Below are 22,250 nucleotides of genomic sequence, written 5' to 3'. Positions count from 1 at the left end.
GAGGAGTGGGAGAAGTGTGTTTTGCGGTTTCTCTAATCACATTTCGGAAATTTATTTTTTTCAACAAACTCCACTTATTTTATTCACTTACTTTTTATTTTAGTGACTGAACTTCAATAATCTTAACAAGATGGAACCAGAGCGGACATATGGTGACGCGCAGCAGCCTCCTTGAGCCAAGATTCATTCCCACTAAATAACACTATATTACTAGATTTTTTTAGTTAATAGCACCACCTGTCATTCAGTTGCATCTGAGGCCTAAAAACTAAATAGTACATTTATTTATGGTAACATCTTCTACATTTATGTTCCGGGATATAAAGGTGCATATCTAAAAAATCTCACAAAATCTTTGGTTGATTAGACATGTTTTTATACATATTTTCTTTTTAATTTTCTCCCACAAATTTAAATTTCTCTAAATACACATTAACATGAATCCGACCTATTTTAGTGAAGGGATAAATGGAGGCAGATGACTTTATTTTTCAGTCAGGAAGTTAGGATGCATGTTTGTGGTTACGTGGCAGTTGCACGCCGCCTTAAAAACGGAATATTTGAACCTGTGCTTTATTTGAGCAGCTTAATAACATTAGCACTAGGCAGGTATAGCCATGTAGCAGGTAGGGGGTCAGTTTGGGCGTCCTTGACTTCAAAAACAACAAGAGCCCTGTTTTAAAATAAACATAAAAAAATGTCCTTTTCATGATTATTTCTTCTTTTTTGTGTGTTTTTTATCAACCGACTACGTCACTAGAAGTGAACACTGTTGCGCTACAGCTGTAAAAGTTAGTGAAGGTCAGCGGATCCTGAACAGCTGGCCGCCGACTTGTGAGACTTTTGGCGTATTAGCCCTGTGAATAAATGCATAATTAAATGCTAAATTAATTTTCAGTAGCTCATTTACATATCGGAGCCAGGAATGAAGGGCGGCAAAAGACAACGAGGAAGCGTGCACGACGATCGCTCACCGTGTCACTGGGGGAAATATTAGCATAACCAATGACCAGGTTAAGCCTCTTTTAACGAGACGAGGACTTTTTACAGGAACGATGCACACGACGCAAACAGCTCCTCAGTCCTTTCCCGTGTAAAACCAACTTCAAATAATAATAACACTAATGTGCCGCCGCCTACATGATTTCACGTCATCATCAGTCATCTTCAAACTTGTTGCAAGTCATGCTACGAATCAAGCGTTTCAGTTTGAGAATGCAGTTTAACCAGACTGCTAGAACCTGAGAGCGGTTTAACTTTGATCCGACGGCGCACCACGCAGCACATTCTCTGTTTGCTTCTCAGCCCGAGATTTCACAAGAAGCAGTTTTCTTTCCCCTTGCCAAATTACGTCTAATTATGTAAATTAGCGGGACATTTTACAGCATCTCCAAGGCTGTGCGAAACTCGCTCTGCGTTAACTTCCCCCCCTCCGTTTATGGCGGCTGTAAATAGGAACAGCCTCAGATAGCGAGCGGGTCACTCTGTTCTTAAGGTGTTTGTTACTTAATCTGAGACCGAAATCGTGATATGAGACCCGCGAGCACGCGGGGCTGAAGTCAACAGCCACCGAGATTAAAGCATTCCAGGTAAAGCAGAGCACACAAGATGTGTAATGTGTAGCTAGGATGCCGTCTAATAAGGTGAGCTGCCTGGTTCTAACGCAACACCTGAGCAAACAGGCTGAGGACTCATTGTCACCACGAGCAAATAACGAAAGAAGAAGCAAAACAAGAACGTTCAGGGACGCGTCTCTTCTTCATCTCGTCGTCTGTGCGCATATTAACCCTTTTTTCATTTCGCAGCTTATCAAGCGTACTCTGGTGGGTTTTCCGCAGCTAGTTGCAAAAGGCCTGACCAGGTGCCATCTATCAAAACAATCTCCTCTCAGAGGGAAACCTGCTATTAACTGATAAGAGTCTGCCCTCAGTGGGGTGTAATGGGTCCCACTTGAGTTCCTTCTCGGAGTATTGTCCTAGCAGGCCACCTCCAAGACGAACCCAACTCAGTCACTGCTCTCCGTTTCACTCCCCCCTGGCTCGAAGGCGACGCGGTTGCTTCACACCACTATACGGTCTTGAAATTGAGTCGAGCCACTTGAGGCGACGCAAGAGACTTTCATTCCTCTGCAGCCGTCACAGCAAAGTAAAAACGTTGCTCAGTTCCTGTCGTTGCTGAACGAGAACATTATCATAACCGCATGCAGACGACCCCCTGGTTTGCATACAGGTTCTGTTTATTCACAAATTGCATCTACTATGTCAATTTAACCCTTCTTTTGTAAATCTGAAGTTTTCTCTCTTAAGAAAATGCAGTTAACTTCACTCTTTGTCTTAAGATTCAATGACTGTGTTCACACACGGCTCCAGAACACATGGCATAAATTTGTTAAATTAGGAATGAATGGGTAAGACTACAACTAGAGTATAACATAGAGTTCAAACACAAACACGCTGCCTTACATACATGATCACCAGCTTCAGTTCTCGTGATAATTACAAGGTTTGAACTTCTATTTGCCATGTACGTCATTTCACCGGGAACATTATGAGCCGAAACGAACACAATAGCAGGGTTAAATGTGACTGAGGATGCCAGTGCCATAAATTAAAAAAAAAAAAAAAGGGGGGAAACTGGTGTTCCTGCACACAAATCAATAGAAGGAAATTGTTCAGTATTTCACAACCTGCTGGTGCGGACTGGTCTGGCCAAAAAAAAAAAAATACCGCAAGCCTTTTATTTTGAAAGTTGTTATGTGTCATGAGAAAAAGCACAAATCAACTTATTAAATTGTATTTCACAAGCTGAAAATACTGCAGACTGGTAATGAATGATGGATTATCTTGAAAATATACAATGGAATAAGGCAATAATGATGGAAATATTAAAAAAAAATAATCTGATACTTGGAAGCATTGGTCTAAAATGACCCTTAATGATGATTTTTAAACACTATTGGAAATAGCTGGAGAAAGAATAACAAAGCAGGGTTAAAGCTTGTGGAATATGTGGTGCCGTGTCCAAAACATACAAAAAAAAAAAAAAAACTGAGCTTTCGGGGTTCTGAATTTCACATAAACACGTTTTTACTGTAACAAACATGCAGAACAAGAGTTGACTGATGAAGATGTTCCACTGGGAAATCAAACACCGGCCAGCGTCCATGTTTGTCTTGACTACAGTTATGATCCTTCAGCCTGGAAATTGCCATAAAGAAATGTGGCATTCTTCTTCTTCTTCTGCTTCCTCTTAACTGCAAATACTTTTGAAATCGCCAGACAGCAAAATAACTTCCAAGACATTTCCTTAAAAGCCTGGTTGATAAGTAGCTCATTTCCTTTAAAGAGAGATCAAGGTCCCTCACCAACTGTGATCTGGCATCACACTTTCACATGGGGTGATAATTAATTAGCTCTAAAGGTCATTCTTGAAATTGGGATTGTCCGGGACCTGTGCTGGTTTTGTCTCAATGCTCCCGACGCCTCGCGACAGACAAACAGGCCGACGTGAAGCGCACGGGGACGTGGATGCCGTCTTCTAACGATGGACATCCACGTTAGAAATGTCCGTCACCGACTTGAGATGAGGGAACCCCCTTTCTTCCTGTTGGGGCAGCTCTGTTCGTTGAAGCCATCTTTGGGAACGCTGCCAAAATGACCTATCAGAGATTGACGGGGGTTAAGCTCCCATAATCAATATGACACCGCTAAGTGCCCTTTGATTGAGCTGCACGCAGTGTAAAAGGACATTTCTGTGTGCCCGGCTGCTCTTGCCACCAAGAAATGCCGCATTTGTCCAAAGCTAAACGGCTTCTGAATGTCATTGTCGCGGGTACATTAACTTTTATATGAGTCTGAGAGACAGACTTGGAGTGAGGATGAACGGCTATTTTCATTAGCGTGGCTGCTCGGTGCCATTAACGGCGGCGCCGCCGGACGGACGAACGGACGGACGGGGGACAGAAATGGTTCGCAAAAGCAAAAGCCGGAGATCTCATTCCTCCTTCCCTTTAAACGTGCACCGCGAAGGAGCCGCAAGGAGCGGGAGAAGGCAGCGGCTAAATTTGCCGACGTGAAGCCCGGTGTCACCAGGCAACTGGATCTGATGGCTCCTTTGTTTGGGGTGAAAGGTTGGAAGCACTCGTACTAATCTCCTTGCTTCACAATTAAGGAACACAGGAGAGCTGCTCGAACCTCTTCCCGCTCTCAACCAACAACAACAAAAAGAAAAGGCTTGAAAGACTCCTCTATTGTCCCTCCTCCTCGGCCCCCCACCCCCCTCCCCTCTCTCCACGCTAATCGAAAGGTATTTGCACTGTAAATTAAAAGGGCTCTCGCGCGTTGCTGTTTTAACACTGACGCGCTCTCCTAAGATGTCCACAAACAGTTCCAATCTAATTACAGAGGGAGATTTACTTCAAATAACACCGTGGACAAAAGAGCCCTGGCTATTGTTGACGTGGGGCCAGTGTTCCACATCTCTTTCTCTCTTTCACTCTCTTGGGCGAATCCTTTTATATTCAAAGTCCTCGCCTTGCCAAGGTTAAAATGCGATGGGATATCTGAAAGTAGGGAAACCTCCCGACAAAAGCGGCCTTTTTATTCCCCGGATGGCACAGGCCTTTACTGATTTTCACTGTTCTGTCTCTTTCCTTATCTATCCTCTTTATTTTTTTTTTTCCCCCCCCTTTTTCTTAACCAAGCAGATCTCGAACAAAGCCGCAGCGGCTGACATGCAAATGTAACAGGGGGAGAATAGCGGCGTCCAAGGGGGTTGAGATTGTCCGACAACGGGACGCGCTCGCCGGGGTTGCATTGTGACGCGCGGCTAAGACACATCCTCGGGGTCGAAAGAGGGAGGAAGGGGATGGTGGATATTGGCTGGCCAGATTTGCAGCGTGTCCTGCTGACTTCCATTTTATGGCCCGTGAATCGCGGAGCCCTCTGGGAGTCTATAATCCGCCCCCGCCGCCCACCCTCCCACTGCCCGGACCACATCATTTTATTGGTCTCTCTGGATGTGTGGCTGATGTCCCCGGTTTACAATGATCCATCCATGTGGGGATTCTCCCGCAGCCAGACTGTTGCACCACCGCGGACATCCCAATTTGCTACTGGATCCCACCCACCTATTTCCCCCTTATAAGAATACTACCTCCCTCTCTGACATGCTGTTGTCCAATAGTTTCCTGCGGCGATGCCTCAATGCGGCTGTGCCCACCATGACACTAAGCCTCGGCACTGGAGCTCCACAGCGCAGGGGCCCAGTTGGGTATTTGTCAATGAATGAAGCAGGGTGCTGGGGAACGTAGCGGTGCCAACTCTCATTCACACATTTTATCTCATTTACACACAAGCCACAGATCCCCTATTCACATAGGCCGCTGTGCATAACACTTATGGCCGAGGCGGATGATTACTACTGGGTGTTGGTCACACCGCGGCCCCCACTTCGGTATCCGTCAGGCAAACGGAGCATCTTCTTCCTCCGCCTGGAAAAACTCATTTAGATCTTATCTGGGGAAAAATTTGTTTGCCGAGAGAGAGGGACGAGGCCGGTAGCAGAAGTGACTGTAGTCTAGCTAGCGCCACTTGATTTAATTTAGCCACCGATAGTGTCTCTGACCACTTGTACTCTTCTTATTTTGGAAGGTGAGGGAGAGTGAGTGCCACAGAGAGGGGCGGGCGAGCAGGGAAGCAACCAGATAGAGGTATTTGTTTACACAGACGGGGGGGGAGCTGTGCTGTGATTATATTGACGGACGTGCGGGAATATGGAGATATTTTAGAGGCCGAGTGTAAACGAGAGAAGATCGTTATCCGGCGTCCGCGTCGTCCCGGACGCACAGACAGAAACTACTTGCGCAGTCTTAAAGATTTGTTTCTGATGATCAGTTAACTGTTGAAATCAAGCGTGCAGCAGAAGCAGCAGAGTCGCCATCGAAATGCCGCTTGTTCCAGCTCCTCAAAAGCTTAAAGGCTGCTTTTTATCAATGTTGAATTACTGCGTATTGAGTCCGTTTGACCGAACAAGGAATCTGAGGATGTCGGATGAACGTCTTGTGACATTTCATACATTAAAAGATTTTTATGTGATAATGTTTTTTTAAAAAGACAAAGGCGTTTAGGCTCTGATGGAGATCTGAGTGGGATGTAGATAAAACAACAGCATTAATACATACTCTCCTTTTTACTTCTTTGTTGCAGTTCAAATAACTTGTGTCTTTGTAAGTCTTATGATCTCTATCAATAATCTATATCTGATTATTGATAGCTTTCTTGAATATGAGTGGAATGCTGGAATAGCATGATGCTAATCAGCATGTTGACTTAACAATAGGAACTTAACACGCTAACGTCGTGCGATCGGAGCACGCGAGCGCAAGGAAAATGCTCCATACCGACCCCCAATTTTACTTTCATGGGCACGATTTTATTTCAGCCGTTTAAAAGAGCGCACCAACTTGCAGCGATTGCAGCGAGTCAGATGCCGATTCCCTATACGTGCGCGTTTGTGTGTGTGTGTGTGTATATCAGCAACACGTGTGTAGCGCCTGCCTGCCTGCCTGCCTGCCTGCCCGGGCTGGAGGAATATTTGCTTTGCTTATCGCCGCCCTAATGCTCACTGACAACTTAATAACATCACAATTAACTAAATGCTAAACAGATGCCAGTGCCGGACTAATGTGATTGAGACAATCGGCACTTTTGACGTGACCCCTGTGTAGCGCTGCCATTGGCCTAATTTGCTTGAGTGACATGAATGCACCGCGTGTGTGTGTTTGTGTTTGAGGGACCTGATTGCGAGGCCACCGGTGTGAACAATTTACAAGGAAGAAAACTCAGTAATGACCCAAAAGAGCTCCTTCTCCCCGACCATCGTAACCTTGCTGTACTCCTCCCTTTGCCCCCTTCTCCTCTTTCTTTCTCCCTCTCTCCTCCTCCTATCCTCCCTCCCTTCCTTTCCACAGCTCTCTCTCTCTCTCTCTCTGTGTCTCTCTCCAGCCAAACTATTTCTGGCTTGAGAAAAGAAAGTGTTTACTCTGCGGCTGAGGCCTGCTGGAATCACGCTGTGTTCCCACTGGCTAAACCCACTATTGCCACTCCATGGTTTGCATATTTTCCCTGTATTACAAGACGTTAAAAAAGGACAGAGGGTGATAAAGAAAGAAAGAAAGAAAGAAAGAAAGAAAGAAAGAAAGGATAAAGTAAACCCTTCCCCTCCTATTATGTGGATTTTCTCTGATACTGCTGCATGTACGTATGTGCGTGTGTGTGTGTGCACATAGGGATGATTCATGCATAAACAGGAACACCAACAGTCGGACAACAAAGTCTTCTGAGGCCTGTGGACTCTGAGCTAATTTCTACACCGGTCACATGGGAGACGCAGTCCCTGTTGTTTCTGCTGCTCCTCGCGGCTCATGCTGAATAACAGGCCGACGCTCACGACGCCGAACGCAGCGCAGATTTCAGCGCAAAATTACAAAGCCTGCACTTGTTGACATGCGGATGACACAGCGGCTGCAGATCCTGCAAAGAAATGCACGAATCTCTAAATCTGCAGACAACCAAAAAAAAAAAAAAAAACTCAACGCTGATTTATGACTCATTTCTTTTGTTTGCCAGTCACTTTCCCCGCGCGCGCATTCTGACCTTTTGCTTTTCAGCACAACGCTACACTTTAATCAAGTGCAATGCGACTGTGGTGGGTTCAACAATAAAATACAAGAGCCATAAATTACGGGGGACCAAAACAATCTAATGAAAAAAAGGGGAGACGGGGACAGCTGGCAGAAGGAGGGAGATAAAGGCAGAACGAGAGGGAGAGAAAAAATCCGCAGCTCAGAAATCAGAACGGTCTTGTGCAAACCGACTGGGAGAGGCTTTACTGGAAATGCAAACTGAAAATGACACGTTGGAAGTCTTTAAATGAGCACACAACAGTTACACAAAGTGATAGTATGGCGCGGGCCAAAATCCACATTGAGATGGCTTTGGAAACAGTTTACGGCTGATCACGAAGAGGAAACGACTCCGTGCGCGGCAGTCGTAGACAACTGCGCCTTCGCTGCCAAGCGGACTTCTGACTGCGTGTATCTGTCTCCCCAGATTTATAAAACAGAATGCATTAATGAGCGTCCGCATTATACAATAATGAGCTCCTTAAACTTTACGGCCCGCCTTCAGTAAGAGACAATGCAGGCTCTGCCGTTTACTTTATCGTCCACCTAGAGAGGATCTTCTCTAATCTTTTCGTATGTTGTAAATTAAAAGACAACAAAGCCCTTCTCTTTGCGTGTGTTAGGCCTGATCGGGGATTTTTGTGCAGCCCCGGAGGCACAAAAATCTGTGGGAGAAAACTGTCCGTGTTTGTAACAATCTCACTGCAGTGAACTTGCATGGGTGTTCGGCCGTTGTATAGATTTTCTGCTGCAATAACCTGTACAGAAGGTGCCTCGCTAATAGTTGTTTCATACCAGTATCATTCCCGTCGGCCGGCTGTCAATCACCTGACAGCGGCATGATGAAGTGGAAGCCTTCATCATAAAATAAGCTTGTCACCTCATACTGTACGCTGCCCGTCTGGAAGCTACTATCGATGCCAGGCTAAGCCTAAAAAAAAAAATAAAAGTATTTGTCTCAGCGCACACATTACATAAGAGTTGGAGGACATGAGACAGAGATGGTAGTAAATGGGCTACAACTCTAAGTGACAGCAGTGTTTTTCTTTAAGGATGAGAGCTCCATGAAAGCCAGACAGACTGTGTTCTTTGCTTACAAAAGCCCTGAGGCGAGTCCCAGTTTAGAGAGACACAGAGGAAAAAAAAAAAAAAAAGGGAGACTCTGATGCGTTGCCATCCAATTTGAGAAAATATGTGAGAAAAATTAGCCGTCAGTAGATGTAATGCAACTCACAAGTGACTTCGGCTTCTGAACACAGGCATTCCTGGATTTATTTTTGTGCGCGTCGCACAACGCCGCCAAACAAGGCGACAGTTTGGAGTGTGTGTGCTTGCACGGGTTCAGTCGGTAAAAACAGCCACATGATGTTTTGCTGCTAGCTCCCCTGGCATCCTGAGCGGACCTACCTCCCAAGCCCCCCCCCACCCCACCTCGCACGCGAAAAAGTAGCCCGTCCGTTATGAATGACGGCGAGTCCTAGAACGCCGCAGCGGCCTACAAACTATCCCGCTATTTCGGATAAACACTTTCTGTACGCGCCACACGACGAGGAAAGCTGTCGAGTGCCGTCGAGTGGCTCGGTTGAAGACAGACAGTGAGGAAGAGACAGAGGTTGAGTCAGACTGCAGCTGATCGGGCACACAGAGGAGATGCCACAATAGCTTCCATTCAAAGAAGAAACAGCCACAGATTCAGAGGCCAAATATTGTCATCAGAGAACATTAGCCAAGGGCTGAAGCGCTGCCAAGAGGCAGGCAGAGATCAAATCTGGCTTTGATGGCTAACAGTAACCCCCTGCTTTCAACGCACGCCCTCTCTGCTATTTTGTGCCTTGCGTACTGTACACACATTTCTGTACAAAACAAATCGATACTCGCAACGTTTTCTGGTTTAACCTCCGGAGACCTGAGCTTTAGCTTGGTATGCATTTTTTATTTCTCCTTTAGGATTGGTAGGACCTAAGAAGTATGAAAACTGAGCATCATCTTTGAACTGGGAGTAGGTTTTGGACAAAATGAGCAAAGATTCAGCTGTAAAATGTTACGAGGGTTTGTACCTTGTCCAGTTTTGTTATGTGATTGGCTGCAGAATGAATAAACTGAAGTGCCCGCTATCATGTTTTTACACCAACTAGTATCTAGCTATGAGGATAAAAGTCTAAATGAAGCAGAAGAAGTTGCCGCAAACCTAAAACTTTGCGTCCCCATATGAGGACACATGGTCTCAGGAGGTTAAACCGATTTAAGAAAGTTAAAGTCCAGTTAAGCTGTTTTTCTTTTTATGTAGTTCAATGACATTTTCTCAACATAAATGCTACTGTAAAATAGGTCTTCAACATGGGGTCCATGACCCCTAGGGGATCGGTGGAGGTACTGCAGGGGGGGGTCGCAAAATCTTTGGTTGATCAGACATTTTTTATATTTTTTAAAATTTCTTTAAATGCACATTAATGTGAATCCAATATATTTTAGGAAATGGATAAGGGATAGCTTAATATTAAATGCAAAATGAAAATAATATAAATATAAATAGCACTAGGCCGAGTTTACTACAGAATACGTATAGTAGGTAGGGGCTTCATATGCTGTCCTAATGAGGTGTTGCATCGGAGCAAATTCTGTGAAAAGCGGCATCAGGGCAAAAAGACATCAGGGGACGTACAAGTATCATCCAACGGACAAGGGAACAGACAAAGGTCTCTCTGAATTTTCTTTCAAAAGCAAGAGCCTACAATATTGTAGCGAGATGGAGATATAGCTCAAAATAATACGTCTCCACAAAGCTCAATGTTAAGTCACTATATGTAACAGCAAACACACACAAACCAACGATACACACATTGCCTGTTACACATACCAGACCTGAAGACCAAATCTCATTTGAGCCCATTTTTATTTTCCTTTATTTTTGACTTCCCAGACTAAGCTTTATGTTTAAAGACTGACACTGGGTTGTCACATGATCAGACGTCATTTAATGGAAGTGTACAGTGGCTATAAATAACAAAAACAAACAGAGAAAGTGAAAGTGTCCGTGCAGCCAGAGGACCTCGTCATATTTTACCAGGGCCCATATTTAAAGGTATGAACCCGCAGAGGGGCTCAACTCATGGATGATTACTACACTGTTACTGCTTGTGCTGCTCCAGTTGTCTGGCAGGAAGACACGTCTGGCCCTGCGAGCGCCGACACCACCCCCCGCCGCCCCCCCCCCCACCACCCAACACTCAACCCCTTCCATTCGTTCCAGACTGGAATGCCTATATTTAGAGTGCTCCTTTCCGCTGTTATGGCTGTTGAATCATTAGCCTCGTTTAACCCTTCTTTACCTCCAACGAGCGGATTGGTCGAGGGCATGCCCCTCAGGAGTACCCCACCCCATCCTCCCCTATATCAAATGTTGAGGAGGAGGTGGAGGCAAAAAACATAAAAAAAAAAGAAAAAGAAAGAGAAAGCAGAGGCCCTGTATGGGAGCTTCTACTGGGAACCTGGGGGTCGTGGCTTCAGATGAAGGACAAAACACAGGATGATGATAATGATAATGTGTGGCTATTTTGGAGACCTCATTCTGGCCTGACTGTGCTTTGGCAGCACTCTTGTCGTTCATCTCATTTTGTTTGACAAGCCCGAGGAAGGTTGAAGGATGGTGATCGGCTAGTTTGCGATCCCCTGACTTTTCCCTCCGACACACCCGTTGCACCAAAGTGCCTGCATGTGTGCAAGAAATATCCCAAGCATATTCCACGGAGGGTGAACCTCGGGGCTTTCCTCCATTACTACCTACTATATATAAGGTCAACTCAGGCATTGCTGTGTGGAGTTTTGCATGCTGAGTCCCTCTGAACCCACTCTTTGGAGATCCCATTACGCAGCTGCAGCATATTTGCAGCAGCATTTACACTCGTGCACGTGGTATTGTATAATAATAATAACAATAATAATATGTCGGCTGCCTGCCAAAGCATTAGCTAAAGACACTGGAGTTCCTCGGAGGATAAATGAACCGTCACTAAACGAACATTATTCAGTTTGCACCGCCGAAACCTTCAGCTGCGTTCGACGCTACGAACACGAGACGAGAGGCTTCGCGTGCAGCTCACGAGGCGGCTCCCGGTACGGTCTAATTGCCAGCGATTCTCTCAGAGTGCAAACCCACGCCGAAGAAAGGAGTCGCACTCACGCGTGCGTGACAAAAAAACGGAACCCTGAATACATATATGGCGAGCGCCAAATCCTCCAGAGCATGCCCAAAGCGCACCATCTCCATAACAAAGTGGAGACAATTTAAGCCACCTCCTATTAAAAGAGTTCATCACCAGCAGTAAAACTGTTCTGGGCCATCACACATCTGCTGAAGGGGGGATTTACTCCTTCCTGTTTACATTTTGGCACCTACATCATCCTCGTCTTCCCATCTTCATAGCTGAACACTGATAAACAACATTGGCCTGCCAAATTTTCCCGGTTTGTTGATTACTGTTGGGTCTGTCTTGATTTAGGGCAAGTGGGACTAATCCAAGATGATGTGATCTATCTATCTGTCAATCCGTGGCTCCAGTTAGCCAGAAGAGGCTGAGCGAGAAGGCAGAACGAGCGTCTACACACCAACACCACAACACACATGAATGCTGATTTGGGAAAATAAACAGTAAGTAAGTAAGCAGATTGGGAGTGTGGATGAGAGGGGACTTGAAAATTAGATGCCGTCCAAATTTGATCTGATTATAATACTCGCTCCCACCAACACATCGGGCCGTTGCGAACGGTTTCCGTGCCATTTTAAAGTCGACACAACACGTTCGGCGTTTCATATCGACGGCCTATGCCGTAAATTAGCCGGGACTTTCTGTGCGAATTCAATCAATGCAAACATGCAGAGGAGCTCATAATCCCTTTGTTTATGTCCGCGGTCATGATGATACGTCTGACTGTGTGTGTGTTCATACCGGTGTGGATCTGCCGGTGAGCCTCCAGGGATTCCTCCGTCTGGAACTGGGCGCCACACTGGTCACAAACGATGGCCTTCTCACCAGCTAGGAACAAGAGAGAAGAGAGAAGATATTATTATTATTATTATTACGCACTCATTGTACCGTATTTTAAAAGGCTGCGTGAAATAAAGAGAAGGAGGGGGGTCAAATAAATTCCATTTAAAAAAATAAAATTCATTAAAAACTTTTTTTTTTTTGGTTTTTCATGATTTGTTTTAAAATCACCTGATTAGTCACAATCAATTAAAAATCCTTGAAATAATTATTTGTTATTGCAAAAAAAAAAAAAAAAAAAAAAAGGATTTTGGATTTATTTCAATGTACTATTATTACTAACAGTCCTGTTGTACACTTGCAGACAGAGGGCACAACATACTGTAGATGGTAATTATGTGATTTTCTTTGAAATAAGTCCCATCACTTGTACAACACCCAAATCATAAGCAGCAAACGCGCAAGTAATGAAAACGATTATGTTTTTCTGTCCGACAGCGTCGCATGTTTATTTGATCCTCTTTCATTTAAAACAATGCAGACAAACATTTCTCAATATCTGATTGATTAACGAACGCATTGTACTATATAATTTCGCCCGTTGAGCTCAGTAATTTGATGAGTCAATCTATACGCCCTCAGATGCAGCTCTAAATTTAATGAATATGCAAATAGAGCGTGTTGTCTCCTTCCCCGTAAACGCTTGGCGTGGGCTAAAAAAAAAAAAAGTCTCATCTAAGTCACACGAGGGTCCATTAACGCTCACAGATGGACATTTAAAACTGAAACCCCTTCAATATCAATACACACAGATCTGGCATAACATTATGACCGCTTTTCTTATATTGTGCAGGTCTCTCTTGTGCCTCCAAAACAGCTGTGATTCATCAGAGACAGAAGACATGGACCTTCTGAGGGCGTTGGTGGGAGACCGGGGAGGGGCCTCTGTGGATCATCCCACAGATACTAGATCATCACCTTGTGCTGATCTCCTGTTTTTTTTTTTTAATTCCTAAACTCCAGGTGGGCCATGTCTAAATAACACCCACACAAAGCCAGAAAGTTGGTCACTTCACTTGTCAGTGGTCATAATGTTACGCCTGATCAGTGTACATACCGTTGACCCAAATAGAAATAGATGGAAATTGCATCAGCTTAGAAGAGGCAGGCTCTAGATGCAGGCCAAAAAGCCATCATTGACACACTGCTTCTGTTTATGTAAGCAGATCAAGCATTTGGCCCTTCGGCTATGGTCTGGATTCTCACGTTCACCCGTTGCTTATGAATGTGTACAGTTCTGTTTAACAATACAAAGAGAGAGGTGGGGAGGGGGTGAGGGGGGGCTTACAGACACACAGAGTGCTGTCGAAGGGCACATCAGATCAGGCTCAGGCAAACTCCTTTTTATGGCTTGGCAACAAGCACTGTACATGCCATACACATCACACATCAAACAGCCACGCAAACACGGCTCGCACACACACGCACCCTCACAAACACACTTTCACACGCACATTTCTGAACATCTGGATGCTGTGTGTGTGCAAAATGGGTGTGTGTGTGTGTGTGTGTCTGTTTCCAGTGCAAGCACAGAGTGATCTCTCCTGACTAGACCTTGGGTTTGTTCTTGGCACGGCCTCCTGGGTTACGACACCTCCAGAGAGAGAAAGAGAACACAATGAAAACAGGAAGCCAATTCTTAGATGACAGAAAAAAATTCAGGGAGAGATGGCTAGTGTGGTTTTGCAACCGCAGTGACATTAGGGAACAGCCTGTACTGTAATAAGCCCTACCAAAAGCAGAAATGACACGGACCGTACATGACAGAGTGTGCCTGCCAGTACAGTGCTTATGCAACAAGTTATGCAAAAGATGGTGCGCTACAAGAGTGAGCGTGACTAGATCATAAGCCACTGTAATTCAGACTATAAAGCCGGCACATCCTGGATTCATCTGCGATGTCACAAGATATATTTCCATTTAACAACTTTAGGCTAAATCGGCCGAGCCGCTGAGCAATGTCCTTTTTTTAATTGGCTGCATATTCAAGAGGCATAATTTGCAGTGTGAGCGTATGGCGCGCCGGTGTCAAATGCACAGATGAGCATATGGCCGAATTAGCTGGCAAAAGTATCCACTTAACCTTTGGAGACACGGAGACATGTAGCGGAGATGTAGACAGAATCCCCCAGCACCCTCACTTATGTCCCTGATTTGCATTAATCACACAGCGCCTCATGTTGCTTCCTTTAACTTCTGATTCATCACCGTCGGGTCTGTAATTATTATTATTTATTTTTTTTTACGTGCTAGCGGCCGCTCCGCTAACCTTCACTGGACTCCTTCCATCTATCGATTCCAGCCCATTGATTGCCCTTGCAGCAAACCATCTGGGGCAATTTTATGACCACAAAAGTGCAACTCTGATTCCATCGAGAGTTACTGATAGACCAAAAGCAAATACACATTACGACATGTTTTTACGTCCGACAAACATGCCAAGTTGGGTTGATTACATTACAAGTTAACGTTTCCCCAAAACAGGCTGTGTTCGTTTTTTTTATTGCGGGGTTTTCTCACTTTTTTTGCGAGCTACTCCGCGGAATTCGATTAAAGTCAGAAACTTGCGGAAGGAGGAGCAATTCGCCGTACGTTATGATTCACCGTTCAAAAATTCTCGCCGCTGCTGTCGTCCAATCACTGGATCCTCTGAGGCCGTCAGATCAAACTGTGATAGTACAGCCTCCAGGTGTGAATATGTGCAAGTGCAACAGGGTGTTTGTGCATGTTCCTGGAAAAGAGCATTCATCTCAGATAGCTAAAATAAATAAATAAAGAAAGAAAGTACTGACATCAGTGGCTGACTGGAAGATGAACACGCCCATGACTACAGTCGGTTTACAGCGCCGTAAAACACGGGCAATTCAAAATGTGACGTTTCACTCCGCTATCAGTAGCAACAGCAACAATGATGAGGTATTCAGCCCAACGCTCAAATGGTCGCTCCAAGTGACGGCCCCGCCTCGCAGACAGCGGTGCAACACTATAACCAGTCTTCTGGGAGGCCAAGAGGCGTGTGCTAAATGGGCCAGGGATAGGATTTTAGTGCGGGGCATGCCCCTGCTTGTGGCACGAGGACATAAATTGTCAGGAAATGCCTGCGCGCTGCCTCGCTTCAAGGAGAGCGGAGTTGCGCGAGGTCACTGCGGGGCACGGAGGGAGGAAAAGCGGGAGCGCAAGAATCCAGGGCGCACGCCGCCAGGCAGCCACCCAGCCAGATGCCCGTCACTCCGGTTAGCCAGCTAAGTGCTAACAGGGGGCCCTCCGCTTGGTAACGGCCTCCATCGGCCGCTCTCGGTGCCAAATTAAAGCCGTAAATCCTGAGGCCCCTTTGATCACAAGAGGGTGAACTTGTTAGTTGAGAAAGACAGAGCGACGGGGATAAAGGAGACGCACACACCGTTGCTCCTGTCATGTGCTCTAAATTACAGTTTTAGCGAAGAGATTATTTTTTGCATCGAAATGATCCTGAGGGACAACTTCCTTCTTTCTTTTTTTTTTCCCCCTAGTGTCTCAGTGAATCAGTATCCAACGGTTAATGTCAAGTAAATAAAAGACAACCATGACAAAATCTAAAAGGAATCTCCAAATGGTAGACTTGCCCAATCTACTGTGCTACTGGGTAGCCCTGAGTCACTCTGCCACAGATACGGCCCTGACCTGACATAATAAAACGTTGCACAACGTGAATTAGTGTGTGTGTGTGTGTGTGTGTGTGTGTGTGTGTGTGTGTGTGTGTGTGTGTGTGTGTTGGGGCGGTGGGGATGGGGTGATGATCAGGTGCCACATGCCACGGAAACCGCTTCCCTTTTCGCTTCCCCTCCTGAAATATTGCACAACCGCTGTTGCAGGGCAGCGTGGCTCGGTTATTTCATAAAGGGCTGTAAAAGAGAACAAGCCGGAGAGGGGCCTCCCGCCAATCAGCTCCACTTCCAGCACAGCCCGGCAGCAAACACTAATATAATGGCTCTGTATACTGTAAACTCAATCTGGCGTAACAGGTCTCGCAACTCCTTGATAAAAGATAGCTTTCCTTTTAACTGTTACAGTATCATTCGTTTCCAACCTGTCAGAGTGCAGAGTGCGGAATCCAACAGTTGAGTATTGTTTCTGTGGATGTCACAGGTGTTTCATCTGCAGCTGGAAGTTGCGCTTTCTCTGGACGCCGAGAAAATCCCCGTCAGTTTGCTGAGGACCTTCACTCAGCAGAACGAGTTCTGACTTAACTTCATCCAGTTCAAAGTTAGACGGGAGGGCTCTCCAACTCCACATCTACAGGCCACGCTGTCACAGCGAGACGTGCAGAATTAAGGGGATATCGAGGGATATTTGTACGCAGACTCTCAAAAGTCAAAGAGTTAAGGTGAATAATGCAAAATCTGATTTTTTTTGTTGTTTTTTTGGGACTACTCCAAATCTTCTCAAGCCTAAAACTAAGCCCTTCTTCTTTTCTTTTGATGACATTTATTCAGCAATGTTCTGGTAACATTAATGTCCACCTACAGGTAAATTGAGGAATAAAACAAATTCTGATCATGTAATAAATACATCGCAAAACATTTATGCTGGTTTTTAAAAAAGGCACTGTGAACAGAAACTTGAAGTGGCTTCCGAACTTGTGTGTGTGAGCGAGCGATGGTATCAATGGGCGACCCGTTTTAGTCGTTCAGTCGCATTGCTCCAACTGCAAGACAATCTATCCTATTCTACTCTAAGTGTTTGCCATTTCCTAACTTGTGCGCGAGTGTTAAAGCTGCTGAGTCAACTGAGGATGCAACGGAAGCAGGCCCTGATAAGGAGGCACAAAGACGGTTATGAGCTCATAGAACACCGTATCAGATCAAAACTGTAAATCCAAGTCAAGTAAAAGCAAACACGCAGTTCGGAGGGAACTTAATATGCGATCCGAGTTTCGTGCAAAGTGGTTACTGTAACCGACTCAGCCTTGTGATCCACTGACACGAGGCATGTGTCCCAATCCCGTCATTGTCATATTATTCAACCACCAGGTCTGTTTGTCATGTGGTTGTCACTGCTCTTTACATAAAAATATTTTTTTACCGTTGGTAATTCCCGTTGGGTGTGGTTGACTCTAGGTACACTTCCTCGGTATTATTCAGGAGTTTTTCGCTTGAAGTTAACTGCTGTGGGCTTCCCCCGAACAGCGGCAGCATTTCACCATCATGCAGCCGTGATTAGGATTGCGGACTAGCCTGCAGCACGGGCCTCACAGGGAAGCGATGGCGCATTCCCTCGCCTGTAATTTCCCCTGACACACCAAGTGCTCATTCTCCAATTTCCCTAAATAATGTGGCGATGGTGCAATGTCCTATTTGTTATTACACCATTATCCTCGTGAGCTGGGGAAGATGCAAACCGAGAGGAAGACCGCGGAGGGGGGGTGGGGTGGGGGGGCAGGAAAACCTCAGAGTCCATTTGCCTGTTTGTGGCCGTGATGAGTGTATTTGGGTGCAGCGGCACACGCCATCACCGCGCTCGCATCATCCAGTTCGGCAATGTGATCGCATAATGCCGCCATTCAGAGGCGCGTTCAAAAGAATGTGTCAGAGCCAAAGAGGGGCCTTGTTTGTTTGGGGTGATAGTCCTGCTTTCCTGGATTCGCCCGCGCAAGGATAAATATTTTGTCACCGTACGCACTCATATTTATAATACTTGTTGTCTCAACCTACTTTTCTTCCGCAGGTAGAGTATATATGCTAAGTCTGCAACAGATGTACCCCCTTGGGGATCACAGACTAAACAGAATCTTTCATCAAAGACAATCACAGAATTAAACATAAGAGTTACAGAGCCCATCTTCGCTCATAGCAACGCACAAAAAGTAGGCCACCGCGCTGTTAACGAGAGTTATACATTTCATCCTGCAGGGCTGATAAAGGAGGAGGGGGGGGGGGGGGGGAAAAGTTTCTTCTTCAACAAAGCGCCGGTCATTTTGCAACGCGATGAAGCCATCAGTCTTTCAAAAGCGACTTGTGCAATAATTTTCCTCGTTTTGCGCATCACGTTTGGACGCGGGAGCAGCACAGCACACACAGAAAAAGGGGGCCGAGCACGCGAGTCCGTGCAGAGTCATGCGAAGGCCTGTTCGCTGCAGCGCAGTCATAAAAAAAAATAAGCCGGTCTCACATGCCCACTTGCATGAGATGGCATGACACTATTTAGCGTCCATTACACAAAAAAACATGACTAAGAGCTTCCACATTGAGGAATGCTGCAACAACAGCGCGGGACTGTTCCAGGGGAAATGCAGAAAATGAAACACCGAGCGCGGAATCTACTCAAAAGGAGACAAACAGCTCTTGTATGGATAAAATGGCGGCCGTATTTGAGTGTTAAATATGCGAAATGTAATTAAATACGACTTTTTCTTGCTACAACTATTGACTGTTTATAAAGATGGACTGTAGGTTTCCTGAAGAAAGGTTCTGAAGCTTAACGTAGGAGGCATATTTGTCGGCATCTTGGCAGTGGCTGACTCCGTCTAACCCCAAATCAAAAATGGGCAAAGAGGTGGAATATAGTGCACATCTGTCACTCAAAGTGATTTCATTTAAACATGCAGGCAATTTAAATATATATATAAAAAAAGACCCAAAGATGCCCAAACTGTTTTGTCGTAAACATGTTTATTTCCGCTATAAAGTGGGACATTTTAACACGGAGGCCCGCTGGGGACTGACTCACTTTTGAAGCCAGACTCAAGTGGCCATTTGAGGAAGAACAGGTTTTGGCTCTTCCTCAGCGGCTTCATCTTTCAGCCCTGGAGGTTAGAGGTTGGTTAGAGCTCAAGAACAACATATCCAACCACTGGCACGTTGTCAGAGCGCAACCAGCTGTTAATGCTACCAAAATAAAAGCTGACGGTGAGCTCGCTACGACGCACAGGTAGGAGTGGGGTTAGACGCATATAAATCACTGCGTGACATAGACCGGTGAGGCAAAGCTGTGATTTGTGTCGTAGAATTAAGTAATTTTGACCAATATGAGGTAAAAAAAAAAAAATAGAAAAACACATTTTATTTTTCTTACAAAACTCAACTTCCACAGAATTTGACCTGATCCCAGTTAAATGTGGAATCGTATTATTTCATGATCTTTATTTTATTCCTTTTTTTGTTAGTCAACAGTGACCTAAAAAAAAACAAAAAAACGACAACTTTACTTTGCAACAACACGTCAAGTATTAAAAGGCAGAACTCACCGTGGCCTTAATTCTAATTAAAGTGTTGGGGGGTTTTTTTTTGGTGCGGAATTAACCTGCGAAGGTTAACGTGACATGACAAAAGGCTCAGTCCTGTGTTGCTCTTCCACTTTTATATCTCGTGCAACCTTGGTTCTTGCAGAGCAGGATGTGTTTTCTTTTTTTTTTACTTACTGTATGTGTACATATTTGTGCAGCGAGCGGCTGACTGATCAGCTCTCAGTAGCTGGGGAGGCTAAATGGGAAATTAAAAAGGCTAATTACAGTGTATCTGTCGATGCTCCGACCAATATCACACTCTGTGGTTTTTAACGGTGTAAACAGGGCAGGAGAGAGGCAGACAGGCAGATTAGGGAGAGTGTGTGTGTGTGTGCGTGCGTGCATGTGTGTGTGTGTGTGTGACAGAGGGAGGGAGGAAGGCAGACAAGCGCAGTCACCAACAAAAACATAGCCTGGCTGTTCACTGAGCCTACATAAATGGCTTACGTAAGAAAGTACTCGCAGTACCAAAAAACAGCAAAAATCCATAAACACACACACACAGACACACTTCCCCTCTCCAACTCCCCCGTATGCACGCACGCACGCACGCACGCACACACACACACACACACGCACACACAAACACACATGTTGGCTTCGCTGCACTTGTAAGGACTCCCATTCATTCCCACAACCATAAAAATATAATTTCCACTGTCTCTACAGGATTTACAGCCTCAATCTTTACCATAAAATAAAAGTGAAGCAATTTCCAAAAATGACAACGAGACATCAAAATAGATACTTCTACCCCCGAATATAAAAGTCAATCTGGTTCACATATAAATAGCAAAACAAGAACAAGCGCACGCACATTCACGGGAACACACACACACACACACACACACAGACGCAGTGTGCCATCAGAACAATGAGTACAGACACCGCACGCTCACAACCCCCCCCTCCACCCCCTACGATCTACCTTCAGCGTTATAACGAGCTCTGCTGTACAGTTTTATTTACACCAGGCTCTTATCAGTGGTACAGCAGCACAGAGGCTGCCAATTGGAGAGGACAGGCCATGGTACTGCCTGTACCCTGTAGTGGAGTAGGTGTATGCCGCCATGCTCCCAGCACGTTTTTATCAAACCTCGGAAAAAAATCTGGGCCCGCGCCAGACCGCCTCTCAAAATAATAAAAGAAAACACACACACACACTCTCAAACACACACACACACAGGATGAGTTTGCAATAAGGCACCGTGACCACATGCACATTATTGCACAGGTCTTGCAGCACACGCACGACTTTTTTCTTAACATTTAAGCATGCAACGAGGGACACCCCAACGACAACTTTACGTGCAAGCATGAAGTTGTGCATATGTTTTTTTTTTTTTAGCCGACATCAGTCTTAACATCTACCAGGAAGCGTGTGACGAAGGGGATGCTCGCGATTCACAGCAGCGTCGTTCGGGGAGAAGTTGGAGCGAAAAATAAGTTTTAGATGCAGATTCGGAATAATGACGCAAGCGTATAGATTGCATCAATAAATTACACGGGGTAGAGAATTAGAATCATATAGCGCAAGACTGGAGACGGAAAGTCAGCCCGGCTGCAAGCAGACTGGCATGAAAATGAAGCGAGGACAGATAGATATGTTGGCTGTCAAACACGCTAGCAAGTTGAGGGCTGCAAGTTGCATGGGCTAACGGCCCAAATTACTCCACGTCTGAAAGATATTTTATGGTGCAAACAACAATTACAGTATGGAAACGTGACCTGATAAGACAGTAGTCCGAGACCTCACAGGATGAGATGAGGTAACACAGTGTACCTGTGCATGGAAAGAACTTGATGTACTATTTAGATGCTATTGCTGTGATTATAAAACATGCACCGGTCCTCACAAATACCACAAAGACCCATACACTCACACGGGCAGAAATGACTTTATGGCGTGAGCCAACGCCGCAATATAGATAAGGTGGAGATAATCTTGCTTTTTCTATGGGAGGCGGCAGGGACGGGGGACGGGAGGGGGGCGGTTAGACAAGCCATCAAAAGCACAGGAACATGTTTGCTCCCGATGATATTGTTATCGACGGAGAGGAGAGAGAAAAAAAAAAAAAGAAAAAGAAATCAAAGGGAAGCGAGAGAGCGCGAGGAGGAGAGGAGAGAGAAAAGGAGGAAGCAGATGAAGACAGAGAATATTCAGGTCGCATTTGACAGCTTTACGGTCTGTTGCGCCGAATGGGATGTCTAGGGACGTGGCAAAGCAGACAAATATTGACTTGCAGAGCGTTCGCAAGCG

At 45.4% G+C, this 22,250-nt stretch overlaps 1 protein-coding gene across 2 annotated transcripts in view; it reads right to left on the bottom strand.

Moving 5' to 3' along the window:
* Nucleotides 1-22,250, bottom strand: part of zbtb16a (zinc finger and BTB domain containing 16a) — a 135,142-nt gene that overhangs the window by 37,593 nt on the left and 75,299 nt on the right. For both annotated transcript variants that reach the window (XM_047606257.1, XM_047606258.1), the window contains exon 4: nucleotides 12,631-12,717. In XM_047606257.1, coding sequence (XP_047462213.1) covers nucleotides 12,631-12,717 — 87 coding nt within the window. The remainder of the gene's footprint in view (nucleotides 1-12,630; nucleotides 12,718-22,250) is intronic.

The sequence above is a fragment of the Mugil cephalus genome, chromosome 15 (genome assembly GCF_022458985.1).
Source record: "Mugil cephalus isolate CIBA_MC_2020 chromosome 15, CIBA_Mcephalus_1.1, whole genome shotgun sequence".
Lineage (NCBI taxonomy): Eukaryota > Metazoa > Chordata > Actinopteri > Mugiliformes > Mugilidae > Mugil > Mugil cephalus.
Note: the sequence above shows the minus strand (reverse complement) of the source record. Positions and strands in the feature narration are given on the sequence as shown.